Source organism: Cygnus atratus, chromosome 15, assembly GCF_013377495.2.
Source record: "Cygnus atratus isolate AKBS03 ecotype Queensland, Australia chromosome 15, CAtr_DNAZoo_HiC_assembly, whole genome shotgun sequence".
In the NCBI taxonomy this organism is placed as follows: Eukaryota; Metazoa; Chordata; class Aves; order Anseriformes; family Anatidae; genus Cygnus; species Cygnus atratus.
The window spans coordinates 4,261,316-4,280,347 of record NC_066376.1 but is presented as its reverse complement, the minus strand read 5'-3'; the positions used below and the strand labels follow the sequence as shown (position 1 = coordinate 4,280,347).

The 19,032-nt window shown below is 45.3% G+C and overlaps 1 protein-coding gene across 1 annotated transcript; it reads right to left on the bottom strand.

The window, feature by feature from the left end:
• Positions 1 to 6,246: 6,246 nt before the first annotated feature.
• On the bottom strand, positions 6,247 to 18,104 carry LOC118249123 (cytochrome P450 3A9-like). The gene is made up of 13 exons (XM_035548799.1): positions 17,976 to 18,104; positions 15,346 to 15,439; positions 14,864 to 14,916; positions 13,684 to 13,783; positions 13,047 to 13,160; positions 12,690 to 12,778; positions 11,513 to 11,661; positions 10,367 to 10,494; positions 9,572 to 9,656; positions 9,054 to 9,214; positions 8,397 to 8,623; positions 7,407 to 7,569; positions 6,247 to 6,866 (listed from the first exon to the last, which is right to left on the bottom strand). The coding sequence occupies exons 1-13, from the start codon at positions 18,044 to 18,046 to the stop codon at positions 6,768 to 6,770; spliced, it is 1,533 nt and encodes a 510-aa protein (XP_035404692.1). The 5' UTR covers positions 18,047 to 18,104; the 3' UTR covers positions 6,247 to 6,767.
• Positions 18,105 to 19,032: the final 928 nt, after the last annotated feature.

Genomic DNA, 19,032 nt, shown 5'->3' with positions numbered 1-19,032 from the left:
GTCCGGGACCTGGGAGCTTTCCCTGCCTGGAGGTTGCTGCCCTGGGATGTAGGCACGTGCAGCTGTGCATGGGTGGCCTGATCTTTCCTGCATTGCTCTTCCAGCTATGAATGTGAGGAAAGGTGAGGCTGATTGATGGGTTTATTTTCCATGCTTGTGGCTTCAAGGGTGAATTTGAGAAGGGGATTGTACCCTGGGGGCCTGAACACCCCAGCAGGGCTCTGCTGGGTCCCCTGCTGGGTCTCCAAGTCTACCTGGGAGCAAATACAGAGACAAGCAGGGGCAAGAAAGGTTAAAATCCAAGAATTTGGGGGGAATTTAAGTAAATCTAGCAAATAATAAGCTGTGCTACTGCAGCATACATCCAGGGAGGGAGCCTGGAGGTAGCTTCTATCATCTCACAAAGGAGCAGGTGCTCCAAAGGAAACCAATATCTGAAACTTTCAGCGAAGTGCCAAAGATCTTCTCTGGAGCTGCTGCCAGCCAGCAGAGAGAAGGCAGGAAAACCAGCACAAAGCCAACGTGGCTTTGTAATGAACCAAAGCAGTGCCAGGAGTTGCTGTGCGCTGGGGTTTTATGACTGTGCATTTTAATGTTTTATTGTTCTTGTCCTTAGCCCTGGGTTAGCTCAGCAGTGGGTCAGGCTGCTTCCCTCTGATGGCTCCTTGTCGGACGCTGTTGGCATCACTGCAGATTTGTCTGATGCAGAAGGTGCCCCTCAGCCAGCACAAACCTGAAAGGTAGACTTTTTAAACTCAGTTTAATATTTCAAAAATGTATAGCGCTCTTTTGGCCTCTTTCAGCTGTCTTCCCTGATATGTGCCTGAATGTCAGCTCCCCTCCCTGGGGAGGCTGAGAACCGTTCAGTTCTGCTATTCCTCCAGAAAACAGATTCCTATAACTGCTCCTGCTGTTGTGCAGAATTTTAGTGCAGCAAGAAAATGATAGGTAGGAAGTGGGGGTTAAAAGTTGTTTTTTTTTTTTGTTGTTGTTGTTTTTAATTCAGGCTGTGGGTTAGTGAGGAGCCCAGGTTGACTGCTTCAGTTTAAAACAAAATATAAGCAGTATTTTTGGTATTTAAATGTTGCTGGTGGGAAGCAGTTGTATACCTTGGTGTATAGGTAAGGACACAGGGAAGCAGAAACTAGGCTATGCCATGGTTCAGGCACTGAGCTCCTCACCCCAACCTTGTGACTGCTGCAGCTCTCCTCCTGCTTGTGACAGGAGCAGCAGATGCTCTCCTAATACCAAGATCCTCAGGCAACTTCCCAGATTTTTGAGTCTCCAGGAAGTTTCTCTCCCAGGACAGATTTTGGCCACAGATGCACCAAGCTGCCTGCGAGCCCCAGGGCAGCCAGGCACAGACAACCTGCTGCTTCCCCAGGCAAACACCCCCCCAGCCCTGCATTGCCTCATGCTCAGCTTTGACCATGCCGGGGGCTGTGCTCGTACCTTCCCCAGGTGGATATCAAACCTGGCTTTGGAGAACCTCTTCAGAGGCCAAATAAATGCCCTCTGCCCTTCTCGCTGGCTGCATGGAGGTTTTTCCTTTGGGCTCCTGCTATTATCTGGAGTGTGCATGTAGGTGTTTCTATATGCTCACACACATACAGACACGTGTGTGTATAAATACGCACATGCTTGCTAAGTCAGTACTAGCACAAGCTGTCTGTGTTTGTGGCACATTCTGTTTCTCAGAGCAACATTTAGACTGAAGTCCCTGAAGAAAAGCCTCTTGCTGAGTGTTTCCAGCATGGCTAACCCTCCTGGGCTTTCATTTCCTGGCTGGCTTTTAATGGAATGTAAAGAACAGAAATAATATCTTCCATTAAAACTTTATTAGGTAGCTCTTCCACTTAAGAGAGCTGTTTCGCTTACTCCCAGCCAAATGAATCCTGGTGATTGAAAGCTAAACATGAGGATTCAAGAGGAGGGAGGAGGGGGAAGCAGAAAGCCACCTGCAATCTTGAAATGATGGAGACCAGCAGTGTGGGGAGCTCGGTGACCTGCCTGGGAAGATGCTTGCAGATCAGTGCGGAGTCCTGGGCCAGAGCTGGATGTGATGGGGGACACAAAAACAAGAGCCAGCCTGGGCAAGGCACTTCATTTCCTGGCGGGGGGGCATCTGCAAATGTACACCCCCCCCACACTTTTATATCCTGCTGATTTCCACTGAAGTCTGTTATAATTACTGGGAGCATCAGACATCTGCTCACTTCCATGGATGTTGCTAAGGCTACTGGTGGCTGACTGATGTGTGGTTACCACCAGAGAGCAGCCTGAGTGGCAGCAGCTGACCTTCTTTGGAGCATCTGTATCGCTGCTCACCTTCCCTCTGGCTTTTGCTGTGACCTTTGGATACAGATCGATCCCAGATTAGTGTCCGTTAACAATAAATACTTTAAAATTAGGATCCAAGCAGACAAGTTCTGAAAAGGTTAGATAAGCTTGGGGCAAGTTAGTGCAAGACCCTGCTCTCCGTGCTGGAGGTTGGTCTGTGTGATCTATTTTCCAAAAGTGTCTTCCAGTCCTATTACCTTTGATTGCAGAGCACAAACAGCTGGACAGCCCTAGGATGGTGGAGTCTGGCACCTGTGTTGTCTAAGCTGGGTTGCACAAAGCCCTGTTACAGTCTAGGGGATGGGCTATAACTTATTTTTCTTGGCACTCCCTGGTGTGTTGATAGAACTAGCGGTCTGCCAAGCAAAGATGGATAAATGCATCCAGCTGGACTGGCTTTAGTTTGTGAGTGGCAGGTGAGGGTTTTTCATTTTTCCCTTGGACAGTTATACTGTCTTTAACACTCCATTTGCAAGCTTCTGACTGCACAAATATATCAGTATACACATACATGCAATATGGAGGCTGTAGGCTGTGTAACAGACTTGAACCTAGCTACTTGCAGAAGCTATGTAGGAAAGCCTACAATATTTCCTGATCAACAGCTATGAACTGGTTAAATGGAAACTTTGATCAATAAAATCAAAGCTATTTTGTGCATCTTTGCAACATCATCTGTTCAGTAACCAAGAACTCTGGGGGTAAAAGTGTGTCACGGGTGATGTAAAGCTGCTTCAGTGCCCCAGCAGTACAGGAGAATTGAAGTAATGAACAGAAATGCTCAGTTAGAGCTTTTTCCATATTTTATGTTAATCATTAGGGTAGAGCTGAAATTAGCTTTAATTGATATTAAGCACTGAAAAAATGAATCCTCCGGAGAATGAGTCTCTTTAACCTTTAATGATGCAGTAAATAAAATATGCTGTCAACATTTGTGCAATAGTAAGGGTTTTCAAAATTCTGTATCTGTATGGTGAGGAATTCAATATGCCTAATTCTCCATTACAACAGATAAAGGTTATGTCAGAGCATAAATCCAGCTACAGGTTTTCCACATTTCCAAGCTATCTGTCATGCCCCGGTAATTCCCTGCACTGGTTTGTTATTTCTAATAGGGAGATGGAGGAAGGAAGGGCTGTGACAAGCATGTTCTGCTTGCCAGCTTCTTTCTTTGTGCACCTTCTTGCGTGTAGGCGTCCAGTGGCAGGGTATCAATAGAGAATCTATGGAATCATAAGCAGAGGGGAAAGAAAAAGGACCAACGCTGCCTATTCCTCCTTTTGGGTGAAATATGTCTGAAAATGTTTCATTTTTCACTTTAAAGGCAAGATGGAGTTGCAAAAGACTTCAATACTTTAGGGACACTTAGATTGGTAATAGGCCATTTTTCTGTCTGTCAGGGCTCAGCCTGATTTTGAAACACCTAATAACTGCTTGGGTGAGGCACATGAAATATTTCTCTGCTGTAAGCATCAGGAAGCTTGTTTTTTCATAAAATCCATTTGATCACTGCAACCAACTGGAAATCTTACATCATTTAGGCAAGTTACTATAACATTAGTGGTTACTCTGTCGTAGCTAACTAAGAGGAAACAAATTTCCCCACTTATATTTTTATCTTTGCTCAGAAATGATGCAAGAACAGTTCTCACGTCATGGGGTATGCATCTGCTTTGGAGAGTTCCCAGCAGATCTTTCAGTAGGCTGGGGAATATATTTCTGCATGCTTCAGGAAGTCTTCCTGAGTGATGAGCTAATGCTCCGTGATTTTTCAGGGTGCCATCCCCTTACTCTTGCACAACGATAAAGATTAGCCCTTTGGCAACAATGAGGCATGCCTGAAAACATAAGAGAATCTTATTGTTTAATATGCTGCTGCATTGCTCTTTCGTTCTTTTTTCATTTTCTTTCTTATTTGGAATCTGGGAGGATTTAGGGATGGGAAGGAAACAGAAGTGTCTCCAAAATAACTTCTATGTTGTATGGTGTTAGAAAGCTCTTCCCTCTGACAGAAAGACACTGATTTCTTGGGACAACACCATGTCCTACGGCTGCCAATGATGTGCTGAGAAGATCAGTGAGATCTGGATAAATACTTATTTCATTTGTCAATGAAAACACTCAAAGTAGAGTGCACTGGGATTTTTAACTCCAACAGTGGGGCCTCTGGTTTTCTTCAGAGGAAACAGCCAAAATGGAGAAAACCAACCTGAATACCACACAGCTACCAGGACAAGTAGACACATGGCCACAAGTGATGACGGGCAGCGAGGCAAGGAGAAGTGCTGGGAATGATGGAGGCAGCCCATATAGGCAAAGTAATTTTATGGAGTTAAGACACAGAGGATCTAATTTTCTTCTCAAAGGCTCATTACCATGATTTTGTTACACATTATTTATGGGCTGTTATGATAGTCCTGGCAGGTCATAATTGGCTGAAGCTGGAGAATTAGTCACATTTTTCACATTTGGAAGAATGATCTGTACAGTTACACTAATGACTTCATTCCCGGAGATGCCATGTGCTGGGCAGGGACTGCCTGCATCAGGGTACGGCTGCGTTAACCCTATCTTGCTCTGAGCACTGCGCATGCGAGCTCTACTTTGTTCACGAGATATCTATAGGCTTTCCTATACTTTGAAGAGGCTGTTTGGTCTGTAAGCGACTTACTGCTTTTGTGATGGTTTCTCCTTTCCTTCCCCTTCCTTGAGTCTGGAACTTAAACTACAACTATTTTTCTATATTTTAAAAATGCATTTTTTAACTAGTCTGTCCGTGCAGGGGCATTGTTCTCTCCCATCAGAGCCGGCTGCTGCAGCATTACGGCAGGTCCAGCTCTTTCACTGGGGGTTGTTAACCACTGTTAAGAGATGAGCAAGTTTAAACCGAGCAGGGGGATTATTGGCAGCACTTCCAACCGTGCCTTTCTGTGTACATAGCAAAACCCAAACAATTTTTCACAGATGATGAATCAGAAGGGAGCACTATAATTGTTTTATCTGCCTTTTGGGACAGCACAAGCTGCTAACTCTTGAATTAAAGCCTGGGGATTGTTACTCTATCTTCCTGAGGAAGGGATAGATTTGGTTAAAGGATTTCCAGTGATAAGGAGCCTACACAAACCTTCTGACCTCTCCCAAACTGTTAATTGCTGTCATAACCAAAGGGATATTTATTCTTGAATAAATTTGTGCTATGTTGGGTTGTAGCATTTGGATTGTCTCGCTGTTTAGTCTGCTAGACTAAAGAGAAAAGCACACTGCCATGAGAGGAAACTATAGACCATGGTAAGTGGATTGGAAAACATGCCTTGGAGCAAAGGATGCCAGAAGACAGCTAAAGGGTAACTTGAACCATTTGCAGATCTTCCATAGACCTTTTCCATTTTATTAACTTCTCCTTGGTTTGTAGGTCTTGGGACCAGCACAAGATAGTGAGGCTAACCAGCATGTGAAATTCAGATCCAGGAGAACCTCCCACAAGTATTTTGATATTTAAGCCCTGTCTATATGGTCAGGGATGGCCTAAATCTGCTCGCACCAGGCTGACCTCCCACGATGGCAATGCAAGGCTCTGGGAGGAGGCAAGGCAGCCGCTACGAGCCATGTCCAGGAGCAATTGTCCTCCTGTCCCTGCTCCTGGAGCACACGCTCTGCAGTCTGTCCTCTGCAGCTCAGGTGTGACTGAGGGCTGGCCAGTGCTGAACCCAAGGCAACCTCTTAATCAGACGAAGAGGTGGGAGCTAGTGTTTGTAAAATACTGTACAAATGGGAGGGCTTGATCGCATTAAATGAAGGATCAGATTCATTAAATTAAGTGGAAAGCAATGTACATGGGTAATTTCAAGGGCTTAGGCTGAATACGTTTTTTTAAATAGGAAGTGATCAGCTGCTATACACAACACAGAACAGCTCTCAAACATTAATGACAGTATTTGTACACTCTTTAGTTTAATTAACACATGGCACAAGAGAGGATTGGTAACTAGGATATAGTCTCACACCAATCGGCTCAATTATAACACAAAATTTCAAGCATCAGTACACCAAGAAGAAAGTTACCCGTCCCTGCCCAGCAAGGTCTAGCAATTTGAATTTCCATCACACCTAGTTTCTCTTGGATGCTACAATAATTCCTTCTCTCCAGATGGAGAAGTCCCCTTAGAAGTGAGTGGATGATCAGCTTCTCATTTGGATTTATTTCTTGATTTCTGCAATCAAAATTAAGGGGGCTGTATATTGTCACTGCCCAGTGATCCATGTTACGTTTTTGACAGCTATGTTATTCGGTAAATATGTAGTAATTGCTTCCAGAATTAACTAGAGTTGCTCTTCTGTGTCTGTGTGAGATTTCCTGTTATGTGCGATCCCTTTGTTAGCGCAGTGCTCATTAGACACCGGAGAGCTGCTGCAGGCGCAGCTGGGTTTTACGCCTCTGCGGGTGCGGCGTTGGTCCGAGGGACTAACTTCAGAATAATCGGCTTCTCTGGTGTTAGGAGTCCCTGTGAGCTCAGCTTGAGAGGGATCTGCAATGGTGAGAGGGAAAAAGCACACTTGAAGATAGACAAATGAAATAAGGAGAGATTAAAGGAAGGAAGCTTGGCTGTGATTTGGGCATAACTTGGTCCATAGGAATGATTTTTTAGGGGCTTGAGATGGTCTCTTAATTTTCCTTCAGAGCACAAATCTGGTCGAACTCCCTCCCAGCCTGGAGCTGCATTTCAGAAAATACACATTGGAAAAAACACCTATTTCTGGGAGTTGCTGAGCTCCAGTGGAAATACAGACCTGCCTCTTCTAGGTTTTTTGCTGTTCTTCCTCATGGAAGATTTTCCCTGCACTTGCTCATTGCAGCCTCTTAAGGGACCAGGCAATCTCAGAGTAGCGAAGGGAGCTCTGGTAACCCAGGCCCTTCTCCCAGGTCCCCTGTCACCCACCTCTGGCCTCCCTTCGTGCTCAGGAGAGGGACCCAGTCCCCAAAAGTGCAAAGTATCTGCTGTCAGCACCCAGGGTAACCAGGCTCCTGGCTCATGTACAAGTTTTCAAACGTAATGCAAGTTCCTCACCGGAGTTTCTTTGCAGGTTTGGAAGGTGAAATGTTGTAACAGGGCAACAATGGCAACTTTCAGGCTCAGGAGAGCAAACCTCATCCCAATGCAGTTCCTGGGACCAGCTCCGAAGGGCAGGTACATGTATGGGTCTATGGCATCTTTGTTTTCCTTACTGAACCTGGATAACGACATGTGTTGGGGGAAAAAAAAATTAAGACAACAAGAAATCCAAAATCTGTCTGTTTGCTTATTCAGAGATCTCTTGCTGAGGCCCTACAGAAACTTGCTCATTTTTATGCAAAGGTGTCTGAGCAATTGAGTGCTGTGTTGGGGCCCTAGTCCAGGGCAGGAGGTGGGATCCCCCTCCAGTGTTTGAGTTTAATTCTGGCCATCCAGACTAGGAGAAACCATGTGGAAATCCAGGCAATGTGCTGTCCCAAAATGACTGATGTTTCCTTTCTGTTGCTTTTTGTGAGAGGGAAACCAGGAGTCACCTTTGGTAGGAGTAGCCTAGGCCTTCAGTCTTGTTTGGGAACGAGAGGTAGAGGCCGTTTATGAAAATAACCAACTAGTGATAAGTAACTTCCCTGAAAACAAGGAGAAGGCAACTCTTGGAAGATCAGCTCTGATATACTTTGAAGCAAAGCTTGGGGGGGGGGCAGAAGGGTTGGCAATTAAGGTGATACAGAAAGATGGACTAGGAGTTACAAAATATTATCTACACGTGCTTCTTCAGCAAACCTAAAAACTGTATATAAGCTGTTGTAAAGTATCAATATTATTCTCCTAATTAGATTATGTTGTTTGAAACCCTGCTTTAGCTGCAAAGCTCATTTTCATCTTAAAATGACATTCCCATGAGCCTGTAATTTCTCTTTGGTATTGTTTGTGGAAAGATAGGAAGAACACCATTAGGAAGCTAATCAGATTAATACTTAATTACTATGTGAAGAAAAAGCAGCAGGATATTTCTTCACTTTCATTACGTATTTTGCAATTTTGTACCTTTCTGGTCTGAACTCTTCTGCGTTTGGCCAGTGCTCGGGGTTGCGGTGCAGGATGTAAGGTGGGATCATAACAACGGTTCCCTTTGGAATGGTCACCCCATTTATTTCCACATCTTTCTTGCAGACTCTCTCAAGCCGTCCCCCGAGGGGATAGAGACGAAGGGTTTCATTCATGGTCATGTCAAGATATTCCAATTGCATCACTGTTTCGTATGTGAGAGGAGCCTTCGGATAACAAGAGAGTGGTGATCAGGTATGTTGGTGTGAGGACGGGATTTTCCTAAAATGACTGCTGAAACCAGACTGCCCCCAACCCCTTCTGCCCCAACTGTGTCTGACTTGCTGGAGAACAAAACACAAGGTAGAAATTGCATAGTTGGTTAAATTTTCTATCCTCGAGTGATGGAGAATGTGAATAAATTCACATCAATTTGCACGTGGGTGCAGGGTATGGCAAATGGGTTTGTGCAGGGATTGGCCTGTAAGGCTGTAGCTGCCAAAAGAAAATCGCTACAGGACTGAGTTGTCAGTGAGTGTCTTGGAGCTCTTGAAAGATCTCGGGATGATGCTTAGGAGCTAAAGAGTCATTGTCTGGACTGAGCTAGGAGGACAGCAGGGTCAGAGGTGTGTTTGCTATCGTTCAGCATCCCCTTACCTTATTGGGTAAAATGGTATCGATTTCATCCACCAATTTCTGCTGCACATCGGGGTGCAAGGCCAGTTCGTAAGCCAGGTAACAAAGCGTGTTGCTGGTGGGCTCATACCCAGCAAAAATAAAGATGAATGCTTGAGACAGGACCTCTATGTCGGTCAGGGCTATGAGGAGAGAGGACATGGGGAGATAAGCAAAACTGGTGTAGACAGCCTCAGCAAGGAACAAAGAGCAAAGGGTGGGACTAGGGTTGGTTTGCTGTGGTGTATTTCTGGTAATGCATAGCTACTCAATCTGTGTGGAAAGAGTATTTGATTAGAGGATCCAGGAAATTGTCTGGGTGTAAATGATTGATTCCCTGCCAAGGGACCTTGGGGATTCTGGTGCTGGCAGCAGGGAACAAACGTCTGCCTGGAGCTGGTCGGTGGGGAGCTGCTGAGTCTTTCTCTGCAAAATGGCTCCCTATGTTCTCCTTGCTCCCACAGTCCCTGTTCCCCTGATGAGTATTTGGACCTTGTTACCTTTATATGTGTGATTCACTTCACTGTTCCCATTACTGGTTGATTTCTGGGATTCAATCATCATCTGCAGGAAATCCACCCTGCCCTGAGGAGAAAAGCGGGAGAGTTTCTTTAGTGACAGGTTCTGCAGGGAGGGCTCACACAAACTGCTTCCAGAGCCCAAGCACTGCTTCTAAACTGAAAGTGTCACCACGATGCACATTGACTCCCTTGTTGTAAAATGTGACACCTACTTTTTATCTCAGAAACCAACCTGTCCTTTTTGTGAAAGCATTGGGTGGGACAGCAGTGTCTCAAGTGAATTTTAGGAAAGGAATTTAAATTCTAAGAGGGAGAGTTTTGTTGGGAAACACCTTCCGTGTCTGAAAAGTGAGAGGGGAAGGCACAGATCTGAAAGGCAGCACTGCTGTCCGGTGCTCTTGCACAGCTTACTCTGCTTTCCCTCATCCTCTTACTAATCTTCAAGGAAGATGAGTGGCTTCGTTTGCTGACTTATCAGAAATTTTGCAAGCCCAAGCTTAAAGCCATTCTGCCAAGCCTTTATCTGTACTCCACTTCAGATCATGGACGTACAAAGTCCACCATGCTTCCCTGCCAGAACTGGTCAAATCAAACTTTTCCAAAGGCATTAAAATCAAGTTTTTACAGTTTAGTAACTTTGGGGTTTTACTGAGTCATTGGACTTTGGCTTCATCTTTGATATCATCACACTTGAATGATGATATCATTTCACTTGTGTGTATTGAGAAGAGGGAATTTGCTGTCACAACTGCTAGCAAATTCATGCTTGTTTACCTTTTGAGTCTCCTTTTCACGATCCTGCTTAATTTTGGAGATGGATCTCATGAAGAAATCTACAGCATCACTGGGGAAAACGCTTACATTCATCTTGGCCAAAAGAGGACAAAAAAATGGAAATACAACTGAAAAACAAATTGAAAATGAAATTGAATAATGTAAACAAACTCCACCTCATATAAGATAGCTATGGATGTTACTGAGGAAGTAATCATGGTAATCACAAATTATTTCCTTTGTTTTCTTTTCTTTTTTTTGCCTAGGCTTTGGCTTTTTTCCCCTCTTTCTCTTTCCCTTGGGATTGCTTGTCTTCACACAACCCTCTCCCATCTTCCTGTTAACTGGGCATAACCAAACTGGGTATGATCTTAGCTTTAAGAGATGACCGAAGGATATGCCACCTTTTACCACTGTTTTCTAAGGACAGGCTACTTCTGTGCTTTGTGCAGCACTACAACAGAAAGGTAGCTTAGAAGAGAAATATTTCAAATTCTGATTTTTTTTTTTCAGGCTGAGCTATTCAGTGCTGTGCTGTGCTCATACAAACATTTTCAAGTCCCCTTCAGACCACTGCCTTTATCATAGGAAATCTCCATCCTGAGCTTGTTTTACAGGTTCATAAAAATCTATAGCACCAGAATCTCCTCTACACACAGATCACAACCTTCCCTGTGTATTAGCAAGGTGTCTAACCTTGACTTAAGGTTGCAAGTGATTTAAGGTCCATCATCATTACTGCTAGGAAATTGCATCTAATTACAATCCCCACTCAGAACTCTTCCAGAAAATGCATTTCAGATAGCACCACTCTCCTCAAGCCTCACACCTGAACTTGCTTTTCAATTCAAGGATCATTTTCCAGCCTGTGATTGGATATTGGCTGGGATGTTGTTTGTTGCACTGTGGATGCCAAAAGTCAATGAAGCTTTTACTCATCTCCTTCCCAGAGTTCTAGTATGAAGCTAAAAGTGAGGAAAAAACGAGACAAGAGCCATTAGGACTTCCATCCTGGCTAGTGAGGTTATCTAAGCAACAGTTGGTTGGCCAATGTATACGATTCACAAGTGTCTGATATGCTTGCTAAACTCATACATCAATAGTACTCTGACACCTGAATAAAGCTTTCAACAAAAAGTGATTTACATGATACGATGAAGACTGGATCAAAAAAGTCAAACTTGACCAGTTTCTTCATCTCTCTGACAAAGGGGTCTTTGGGGTTGTTCATGGAGTCAATGTTCACACCAAATGAAGTGCTGGTAATTACATCCATGCTGTAGCTTCCAAAGATGCTGAGAAAAGATGGAAAAGGTACTGTGATTAAATACTTGCGTGATGTGAATATATTTTTCCTAATGTCTAAGTCACATTCAAATATAAATTCTTGTAAGACCTCCTGCCTGGTTGTTGAAAAGGAAGTTGGATGTATGGCAACTGGGAGGCACTTAGAGTGAAAGGGATGAGTTTTAGAAAGGTTTGGTGCCTGCGCGTGTTTAGAAATCAGACAGCCTTGCTGGGGATGTTAAACAGCATGTGGCTGCATGAGCATGTTAGTGCAAGGACAGCATGTGGCTCTCGAGCATCTTAGCCCTGTCTTCTCAGGGTGGTTACACACCCTGCTTCAAACATGCCATGAAAACAGCCTTGTTTGACCCCGTGAAGCCCTGTGATGGTACAAACTGTCCTTCAGGCTGCTTCTCCTTATGGGGCTATGGTGTCTGCTGGCGTGCTGCTGCTCCTCCTGCATCTTAGCTGCTGTAGCAGGGGTGAAACAGGTTGTGAAGCATGTTGCTTTTGTTCCAGAGCCCATTTAAAGGACATGGACAAGGACAACAGACCTGGGGTCACGTAACTGCCTCCCTGTCCAGTCCCACCCCAGCAGTGGGGGCAGGTGGTAGAAGAGGGTCCCACGGTGCTGTGTAGGGCTGGGAGGCCCGTGGCCCTACGGGCATCCCCAGCTTGCCGCAGGGTGAGGAGGCAGTTCATAGACCCCAAGCAAATGTGGGGGAAAGTGGGTTTTCCTGTGGAATTTAGTTGTCGTGGCTCTGTGGATATACAAGGCTGGGCTCATGCATTTTTTTTCTCCCATCTAATTCTCTTTAGAAGGCTTCTTTGTGGGTCTCTGCTTCTAGGAAGTTTCTCTAACATCCCAGTTTAAATTTCCCCTTATGAATTTCCAGCCAGGCTCACAGCCAGCCCTGTTCTTTGTTTCAGAGGTCTGGTTTGCCTAGCAAGTGATCTGTGCTGCCAGTAATGAACAAACCACAGCACTTGCTAACAAGGCTTGTTGCTTAGCCTGCTGCTCCTAGCAGCTACTTACTCCTTCACCGGTATAGAATTGTCCTTTTCCACTCTTTTTTGAACATTTTTCACCAGTATTTCCCCGTAGTGCTTCATTATAGGAAACATCTGTAACACAAAACAAAGATGGTCACTAAAGTACAGCACATTTAATTCCTTTAAGACAGGCTTACAAAGACTACAGGGGTTTTCATGAATATTTACAAATAAGATCTTTCCGTTAAGTTTTTTTCTTCGTTTTTACATTAGGCATAAATTAAACAGGACAGCTCAGCTGCCAGGCTCTGACTACAGAAATCAGACCCCTGTGACTATCTCAGCCTGAAAAGTCTACTGACTTTCTGATTTAGCTTGTACTCGATCCTCTGTGTTTTACCTCCTTTAGCTTCCCACTGGTGAAGGTTGGAGAGAGCACTGTACGAATCCGTTTCCACTGCTCGTCTTCAGCTAATGAGACGGCGTTGTTCAGCACCCCCGCTAGATCCATGTGCTGGAGGGAAAAGGCAAGGTGTTAACCTCAGAAGTTTGCAGCTTCCTTGCAAGAATGGGAATGTATACACATCATACATGCAAATACATAATGCTTTTTCCTGCAGTAAGCCATGTGAGAGGCTATTTTCGTATCCAGAACAAGTAACCAAACGCACCCAGTGCCTGGGCACGTGTGCCCACACCTGGCCATGACACCCAGCGCACCCCAGCTGGGAGCAGCAGGGTGGCACAGGTACTAGTGGGACCCCGGCAGGTTCCTGCATGCTCACACAGGCTCAAATTCATCCTGTTTTTGTGTATATAGACAGAGGGATGAGCAGAATTTGAAGTGCAGGCATATAGCCCGGGTGTGCAGTCCCCAGGCTGTTGTAAGGCAGGGGAACAGTGACATACAGTGGCCACTTACAGTAATCCCCATAGTGCAGTCACTCAGACCCTATGGGAAACCCTGCTGCACGCTTGTTTCCTCCTGTACTTTGTTTTCTGGAGTCTCCTGTACATCACAGTGCTGCTGCTCTTACCCTGCGGTTGGTAAAGGTGGAGTAACACTCTTTAACCAGCACGGATTTGATGATTTTGGGGTCCATGACAGCTAACACGGGTTGCCTGCCGTCGTAAATCCTGGCGGGGGGAGAAGGGGAGACAAATGAACAACCCCAGATAGTTGAGCTGCAGGCTGATGCCTGGGAAACAAAACATGTCAAATGCTCCTCCATCACCAGCCTTGCTGTTCTACAAATACTGAAGTACAAGAATTTAGAAATAAGGGATGGAAGAGGACTCCCAGGCCATCTCCCATCTGTTTTTGTAAATGATAAAGGGGGCTAAGCACCTTCCAAATTCTCTGGGAAATGAGCTGGGCTCAGACCCTCAAAGGAGCAGATACTAAATGAAGCAAGTGTCTTCTCTTTCTCCCTAGACTCTGTGTTTTTTTCAGGCACTTAAACACATTACAGGATTAGAAGGAAACTTGTTCGACCCCTTCCAGCCTCATGAATTGGGTGTCTGGAGACTTGGGCTGGCAGCTCTGAAATATCCTCGGAGATAAAACTTGATCCTTGTTTTTGTCAATTTAAGCTGCCAGTTCTGAATGTTTTCCTGGAACAGATATAGATTTAAGCAGGTTTACATGTCTTCCCCTTTCATGCAAAGATATCTTTCCTAGGCTCAAATTTTTAAGTTGCTGTAGGGGCCAATAGATGCATTACAGAGAATTTGTATGTTTGCAGCCCAAGATATAACAGCAGCTACAAAAGCCATAGGAGATGTCCAGAGCAGAGCAATGATAGCTGCCAAAGCTCCCACCACAGAAGGGCAGGATCTGGACCTGCGGCTTTGCTCAGCACTGGGAATTCACTCACCCTCCTCTGCTGTTTGAAACCAGAACTTGACTTCCTAGCTCCATGTTCCCCTGTAAACGGTAGTGTTGCTATTGATTTTGTTAGGAATGGGTGAGGACCTCTTGTTATTGGCTTTGAAACAGCTTTCATAGTATAGATTAAAGCAATTTCTGTACAGTGTGGCAGCAGCACAGCCCTGCAGTTCACAGGCTTTAAGGTGAGCCCCCACTTGCACCCTATTGCATGCTGCACCATCAGGGCTGCAGGGGGAGGGAGATTTCCTACAGATTTTTTTTTCTCCCCTTTGTATTGGTTCTGGTTTTAGCTTCAGAAGAGATCATTGGTTTATACAAGTACTCACCCCCACACTTTCCCATATTTCCGGAAGCATTCATTGTCAAACTCCAAGAAACCCTGTGGAAAGTAATTTAAAAATGAACTCGGGACGCAGCGGAGGGGATGATGTTGGAGAGGTGGTTGGGAGGAATATCTTCAAGCTGATGTTCAGAGCTGCCCCCGCTGTTCCCCTCCCTGAAAGCACTGCAGGACAGTGCTTGTATCACACTTGTGTGAAGGAGGCTGTGGATGAGCTGCTTGCCAGGCCCCCAGCAAAGGGCAGCTGTAAATCAGCCACCTGCAAGTGCTCATTTGGAGACACAGGAGAGGAAAGGCCCTGTGGTCTGTGCTCCTGAGCCATTATCCTGCGCTGGCCTTTGCACAACCTGCGTGTTAGAGCGGAGCTTGGCATTTGGAGATAACCTATCATTGCCATGTATCTGCTCAGCTACAGCTGTATGAGCAAACGCAGATATTTCTGGAGCTAGGAGGGCTTCAATGACTTACTTTACGATATTCCAGGCACGTCCCAAAGAAAGGCAGAGGTCTTGGCCCAGGAATACCCAGTTTCTTGAACAAACCAAACGGCCAGGTTCCGTACCTGTGGGGCAGAAAACACAACTGAGCGCTGTGTCACCGTGGGGCTGCGAGCTTCCCGAAGCCCTGGGACTGCAGCAATGTCCCCTTGACTCTGTGTGAGGGAGGCTGAGCCAGGAGGTGGGAAAAAGTGGCCCAAAAGAAAATTGTCCTGCAAAATAAACGCGGCAAGGCTCACTGCTGCCATGCACATTCAGAGGGAGGGCTTCGGGGTAAAAGCTGTTGCCTTGTAAAAGCATAGGTGCTCTGGTGGAAACAGGACCTTAAAGCCTTAAGCAAAATGCAAAAGAGGAGCTCATTGCCAACTGAAGGAGAGGCAGAAAAGAAAGCTGGAGGAAGGAACACCAAGCTTACATGTTTTCATTGAAAGGAAATCAAAGTCATGCCAGAAGTGATGTCCCAAACAGGGCTTTTGTCAAGCTGCACTTTCATTTATCGTTCTCCCTCCCCTTAGCCTGCGTTAGCTCAGTCATGCATTAGGAAGTCTTGTCTTGATGGTGTTCTCTTCAGATTTTATTGACAGCCTTGCAGATTTCTCTCCTCTGAAGCACCCCTTTTTGGCAGCTGTAAAGTTATTACTTCTACCTCGGGGCCTTCTGTTTCTCAACAAGGGCCTGGGCTGCAGCCCTTTGAAGCTCTTCTTTGTCTGTGTTGAAAGAGCTCTTCAAAATATTTGGTTTTGGTAAGCAGCTGCAGCTTCCCAAGTGAGCGGTTCATTGCGGAAGGGATGTAAAACTGCAAAGGTTTGGCAAAGGGTTGTTATCAGAGACCGTGTTTGGGCCACGAGCTGGTGGCTGCTCAGCCCATGTCTTGGAGAAACCTTGCTTTAAAGCTGGGGAAACAGAGGGGTTTCCCCTGAGATCATGAACGCTTACTGTTCCAAACCTGGAGGGGCCTGAATAGGATCAGGGTCCCCAGCACAGGTTCTGCTGGAGCACAGAAATGGACCTCATCCTGTGGTCCAAAAAAGCGGGCAGAAACCAGGGAACAGGGTGTTTGCGGGTGCAGAAATGTTTCACAGGGCTCAGCTGGTCAATTTTTAACCTTTTCTGTCAAATATTCTTTCAGTGCAAAGTATAAAACATTTGTGGATTCTCACTTGTAAAGTTCACAGGCAGCTGAGGAGCAGGAGTACCAGGAAATACCAAATTCAGCCAGTTGCAAAGCCCAGCAATGCTACAGAAACATAGGTGAGGCTTAATCTGCTTGAAACACGGCCAGGAGAACAAAATCCAATGCTCTTATGGCTAAAACATGACACGGTTTTCAGCAGGCTGAGAAGGGCCATTCAGTGTAAAGCCAGAGAATAATCATTAGATCTTCTTACCATGGAAATGAACCAGAACTGCCTGATGGTTGTTCATGTGTGAACTGGGACCGCACTGCCCCAGACAGGCACAAGGCATTTGAGCAGCCTCCTGGTGCTGATGGCACTGAAATATCTATTTTAGTTCAGATATCAGAGCACAGGCATCTGGGCTTTGTCATTTTTGCCCCAGTGAAATTACAAGTGGCTGCAGAGGGAGTGGGAGACTGGTAGCCAGCAGTCCTACATCACCACAGTTATTGAAATAGGAAGGTCTGGGTCAAAAATAAGGTTTTTCTTTTTGGAAGAGCCTGCCCCAAATGAATTTTTGAGTGATCCAAATCATAGGAAAGGGTTCAAAAAACATGGCCAAAAGTTTCAGAGCTTACTGAACCACTGCGTTTGGCGCATTGCCCAGGGTAGATAAATGGATTGTGCCCATGTGCACCACATTAATCATTAAGGTTTATGGCTACCAACATGCTGTCTCTGCCTAAGGGCTTGTCAACACCACAAAGTTTGTCAGTCCAGCCTTGTAGGCAGGGACTTCCAGTGGAGGTGCTGCACATCCCAGCAGAAGGGTTTTTTGGCTGGCCCTACAATGCTGAAGTGATGAATGGCAGCTAAGCGGACAAAAGCATTTCTCATTGGCATGGCTGCCTCTATAGCAGCAGGGTACAACTCCTGCCTGATGGAATTTGCCTGGAAAGCCAGGGGCCAGAGCTGACCTTGCTCTCTGGGCTTCCTTTCCTCTCCCTGCAAGGGTGGGCTGGGGGCAGTACATGTAGGTGATGTTCCTGTAGAAACACAGGATGTTGAATTTCTGCAGCATGCCATGCCTGTTGCTGGTGCCTGTGCATGGAGCATCTTACCTGGGCACTATGGAAGGGGTCAGGAGCAAGAGCTGATCCTATGGCTGCTCAGAGAGGCACAGCCTTCCTCAGGCTGTTTCTGCAGACAGTAACCTATGCTAACAAATGCAACCTGTGGTAACGAACACTTGACACCATTATAATTTAATTATTGCCTTGGCACTTAGTAAAAACATTGTACCAGTCCATGGGATTATTCCAGACCCTAGTAAGATCCCTCGTCCATACAACATTTAGACTCCTCTGCTATTTCCCAGAGCCTTTCACACCTACGTGTTTGCTCTTCAACAGGCTGGTTGCATGAGAATGAACAACAACAAGAACAGGAAGAGCAAAGAGCCAGTAAAGAATAATTTACTCACGCTATCACGAGGGCTACAAAAATAAGCAAAAGGGCCCAGGTTTCAGAAGAGAGGGAAGGAAGAAGGTTCATCTTGGCTCTTGTCTGGTTGGCTTTGAGTTCTGTCTTGACGCGTGTGACCCTCTGTCCTGGGTCTGCAGGAAAAAGGAGAGTTTCACAATGTGTATTCTTTGGTGTCCAATCATGATTTAGGGGTTGGCCTCCACTCATGAAAGAGGAGGAGTGAAAGGCAAAGGTAGCACAGTATGCTAATCTGAAAAACATAGTTAATGTGATAGATAAACATCTGGCTGAAACAACTAAGGTTCAAATTATTTAAAATATACTTTTTCAGAATTTCAGCTAGCTTCTCTGTTGCAATAGTAAGTAAAAACTTCCTGAGTAATGCTCCTGGGCTCCTATACCAAAATAAATAAAACCAAGTTACAGTGAAAAGGTAAATCATAACGCAGGTGTCAGAGTTGGTTTACAAAAGGCTAAGGGAAAGAAAAGTGAAAAGGTTATTGGAATATTGTATGACAGGATCTTTTCTGGCAGCTGAATTAACTTTGGCAGAACTTAAGATTTTGTTTAAAATATCTTTATTTCTGTATGTGTTGTGAAGAGGAAGCTGCCTGCTTCCTTCTGGGGTGGGTCAGGAACAGCTTCTAACAAATGCAGGAATTGCCCTATTTGCCCCGATAGGCCATGAAGACTTTACAAGTCAACTTTGCTCGCTGGGCATTTTGTAAGAGAAATGTTGTTGTTTCACAACTATGAGCAGATCTTGACTAAAGCACCATTGGTTCCAAAGAGCAGCTCAGGGCTCATGAAAAATCTTTTTGCAGTAGTTGGAAGAAAGGCATGAGGAAAGGGAAGACACTAATTTTATAATGGTTGCCTCGTAAGAAAGGCACAGAAAAATACCAGCATCCTAGAGGTACAGGTGTGGTATGAGAAGGTTATGACAGTGGAGAAAGTTTTGCTATTTGGGTGGTGTTTGATGTATGTGATCATAGCACCATGGCATGAGGTTATGTGCTTTGCAAAGATGTGTACTATGGCATCTTCAGGTCTTC

Coding starts and splice junctions, on each gene's coding strand:
- LOC118249123 (XM_035548799.1), bottom strand. CDS start 18,046: ATGAACCTTCTTCCTTCCCTCTCTTCTGAAACCTGGGCCCTTTTGCTT. Junction 13,784..14,863: donor AAATATGGGAAAGTGTGGGG/GTGAGTACTTGT, acceptor TCCCCCCGCCAG/GATTTACGACGGCAGGCAAC. Junction 11,662..12,689: donor AATTCTATACCGGTGAAGGA/GTAAGTAGCTGC, acceptor ATCTTTTCTCAG/CATCTTTGGAAGCTACAGCA.